Raw genomic sequence first — 3,470 nt, forward strand, 5'->3', positions numbered from 1 at the left:
GTGTATCCTAGACGAATGGTTTATCCGTTAAATATTACACCGTCCGAAGTAATGAATGGAGGACCGCACATTTCAGATATGGTGACGAGGGTTGAATAAAACACTGAATGAAGTGAGTAAATGCAGATGTTACGATTTTCATCACTTTTGGAGTCCGGGATACTGAATCGGCAGAGCGCGCATGAAACTGATTGGATACGATGACTGGTTTCTCTCAGCCACAGGTCTGGCACTTCAGACACGACCACGATGTTTGAGAATATGACCGAAGATTTGCGTCCTGCTCGTTTAAACCGGCATGAGAGCGACGGAAAACTTTAAAGTAGGAATTCAGGGCTTGAGAGCGCGTGACCAAATGGATTGATAAGGCTAATTTTCTCTTCGGAAAACTGGTGACTGGAAAGACGCAATTAAACCGTCGCTTCTTCTATCATTCCCTGTTTCACTTCGGATCTTTATATACATCTGCAGACTCTGTCGCACCGAGGGAGAGTTAAATTATGTTTTGGAGAGCCACTTGCATTTCTGTGGAATACACAGGAACAACTACGTTTCGTTTCTCACGTGTGGTTCAGCAAGAAAAGACACCTAGACGCATTCCTGTTGGCACATGGAAAAGACGACAAGCAAGAACAGAACCGTAAAAACGATCTTACGGCAAATTTTTAAATTGGGATACTCAGAGTTTCTTATTTAACAAAGTTGGCTAAACGACATCTGAAGGTTTTTTGAATGCAAGACAAATACGACGAAGACTTAGGACGTACAACGTGCACCTATCATTTGACAGTAAGAACTGAAATTCTGTGGTTAATTTTGGAAAGTAGCTCCGTCCGTTTCCACTTGAAATTGACTCAGTGAATATATCTGTAATATGTTGATACTTCAAAAGCAACGGGAACGCTTATCAGTATTTCTGCTTTACAATATAGAAAACACAAGCGACAACTAAAGAGGAGACGTTATAATTACTTAAATCACGGATCTGAGCAGCTATGAGCACTTCATTTAAACAGTAAGAGGAGTTGTGACGGACGTGTATCCTGGTCGGAACATCAACTGGAACGGGGACAAAATCAAACGGACACGCCTCATCTGTCATTAACGGGGACGAATCAGATTAACGCAGAGCAAAATGATCAATAGACTGTATCGATAAACTCATATATAAGGCTAATGATCGTTCTTGTGGGTGTTTATTGAACATGGTGGAGAGAATACGCTTTATGTTATCAACCTGCGTCTGAAGAGGGTATTGAGAGGAGAAAAAAAAGAAAATATCTAACTAAGATTAAAAAATTACCAAGTATTTAAACCGTAAAATACAGACTTAATAACTGTCTAGATTACCTAGTTATGTTAACTGAGAATGTCTTTGGGATACACATGCAGGACACAGCTGAGTTTCCTTCTTTATTGAAGAGCATATGTTAAATTAAGATGTACATTTTTTGGCAAGATGGTTGCTATGACGATTCTGATGGCAAGGAATCCTTGGCTGTATGGAGTGTCACTACTTTCCGTGTAGTTGCTCTTTCTTCAAACAGACGGAATTATGGGGTGATTCCTGCCGGAGCTTGGTAAGAAAACCATGGATGTGAACTTCTCCACAGTCCTCGACAGCAGCGTAGCACAGCGTGACTCATCCAAGCGTGTGCTGACTGGCTGCTTCCTCTCTCTCCTCATCCTCACCACCTTACTGGGAAACACACTGGTCTGCGCAGCCGTCACAAAGTTCCGCCACCTTCGCTCCAAAGTCACCAACTTCTTTGTGATCTCGCTTGCGATCTCAGACCTGTTGGTGGCCATTTTGGTGATGCCATGGAAGGCGGCGACAGAAATCGTAGGGTTTTGGCCGTTCGGCGCGTTCTGCAACGTATGGGTCGCTTTCGACATCATGTGCTCCACTGCCTCCATCTTGAACCTGTGCGTCATTAGCGTAGACCGCTACTGGGCTATCTCCAGTCCTTTTCGATACGAGCGCAAGATGACGCCCAAGGTGGCGTTTGTCATGATCAGCGTGGCATGGACACTGTCAGTACTCATCTCCTTCATTCCCGTGCAGCTTAACTGGCACAAGTCGCAAAGCACCAGCTACACCGAGTTCAACACCACCCGCGGGGAACCTCCGCCCGATAACTGCGACTCCAGCCTTAACCGGACCTATGCCATCTCCTCCTCTCTCATCAGCTTCTACATCCCAGTGGCCATCATGATCGTGACCTACACCCGCATTTACCGGATCGCCCAGAAGCAGATCCGTCGGATCGCCGCCCTGGAGCGGGCGGCCGAGAGCGCCAAAAACCGACACAGCAGCATGGGGAACAACTCCACGATAGAGTCCGAGAGTTCCTTCAAGATGTCCTTCAAACGTGAGACCAAAGTCCTTAAGACCCTGTCGGTCATCATGGGCGTGTTCGTGTGCTGCTGGCTTCCTTTCTTCATCCTGAACTGCATGGTTCCCTTCTGCGAGCCCGAGGGGAGCGCCGACTTCCCTTGCGTCAGCTCCACCACCTTCGACGTCTTCGTCTGGTTCGGCTGGGCCAACTCTTCGCTCAACCCCATCATCTATGCCTTCAACGCCGATTTCCGCCGCGCCTTCGCCATACTGCTGGGCTGCCACCGACTCTGTCCCGGCAGTAACGCCATCGAGATCGTCTGCATCAACAACAACAACGGAGCGTCCCAACTGCAGCCTTCTGCTTCCCACTATCACCCCAAGGGCCACCTTCCCAAAGAGGCCAACAACTGCAATTACGTGATTCCTCACAGCATCCTGTGTCAGGACGAGGATTTGCAGAAGAAGGAGGAGGAGCTTGGGAATAAGACCTTTGAGAAGCTTTCGCCATCTATGTCAGGCAACCTGGACAGCGACGCAGAGGTGTCCCTTGAAAAGATCAACCCCATCACACAAAACGGTCAACACAAATCCATACCGTGCTGAACAGAGAGTGTTCAGAGCGCTGGTTCTAAGAAACAGAGACGTTCTGAGAGATGTCAGTGGTTTGACTGATAATGTTATGATGTGGTGTGAGATCAGCAAAAGAGACCGAGTTATGAAGTTAAACTGGGATCCTTCACTGAAGACCTTAACAATGACTTCTTGACTTAAAGAAAAAAACAAAAAAACAGAAATCAAAAGAATGTTCAAATAGAAGGCACTTTATCCTGGATAACTATCTGCAAAATACCTACTGCATTTCTTAATGAAGTTAAAAGGTTGGTTAATAATTTTTTTCCGTGACTTGATGGAGCAAAATAACGAGCGCATTTGCATACGCGTTTAAAAAACACGTATGTATTTGCGTGCGAGTACCGTAGGGGCCGCAAAATATTTGGATGCTGTTGAAATACGGATTAAGAGTTAAGACTTTCACCAAAATATCTCCAAGGTGAGTGTTTTACATGAATGTGTATGTCACTCACTTTTTTTTTTTGTGGAGATTTAGTTGCATCCGTGAGTTGTCAAC

The 3,470-nt window shown here is 45.8% G+C and overlaps 1 protein-coding gene across 1 annotated transcript; it reads left to right on the plus strand.

Moving 5' to 3' along the window:
• The first annotated feature begins 1,591 nt into the window (after window positions 1-1,591).
• On the plus strand, window positions 1,592-2,944 carry drd1b (dopamine receptor D1b). The gene has a single exon (XM_030793805.1). It carries the CDS (start codon window positions 1,592-1,594, stop codon window positions 2,942-2,944), a length of 1,353 nt encoding a protein of 450 aa, XP_030649665.1.
• The last annotated feature ends 526 nt before the right edge of the window (window positions 2,945-3,470 follow it).

The sequence above is a fragment of the Chanos chanos genome, chromosome 16, assembly GCF_902362185.1.
Source record: "Chanos chanos chromosome 16, fChaCha1.1, whole genome shotgun sequence".
Taxonomy (NCBI): Eukaryota; Metazoa; Chordata; class Actinopteri; order Gonorynchiformes; family Chanidae; genus Chanos; species Chanos chanos.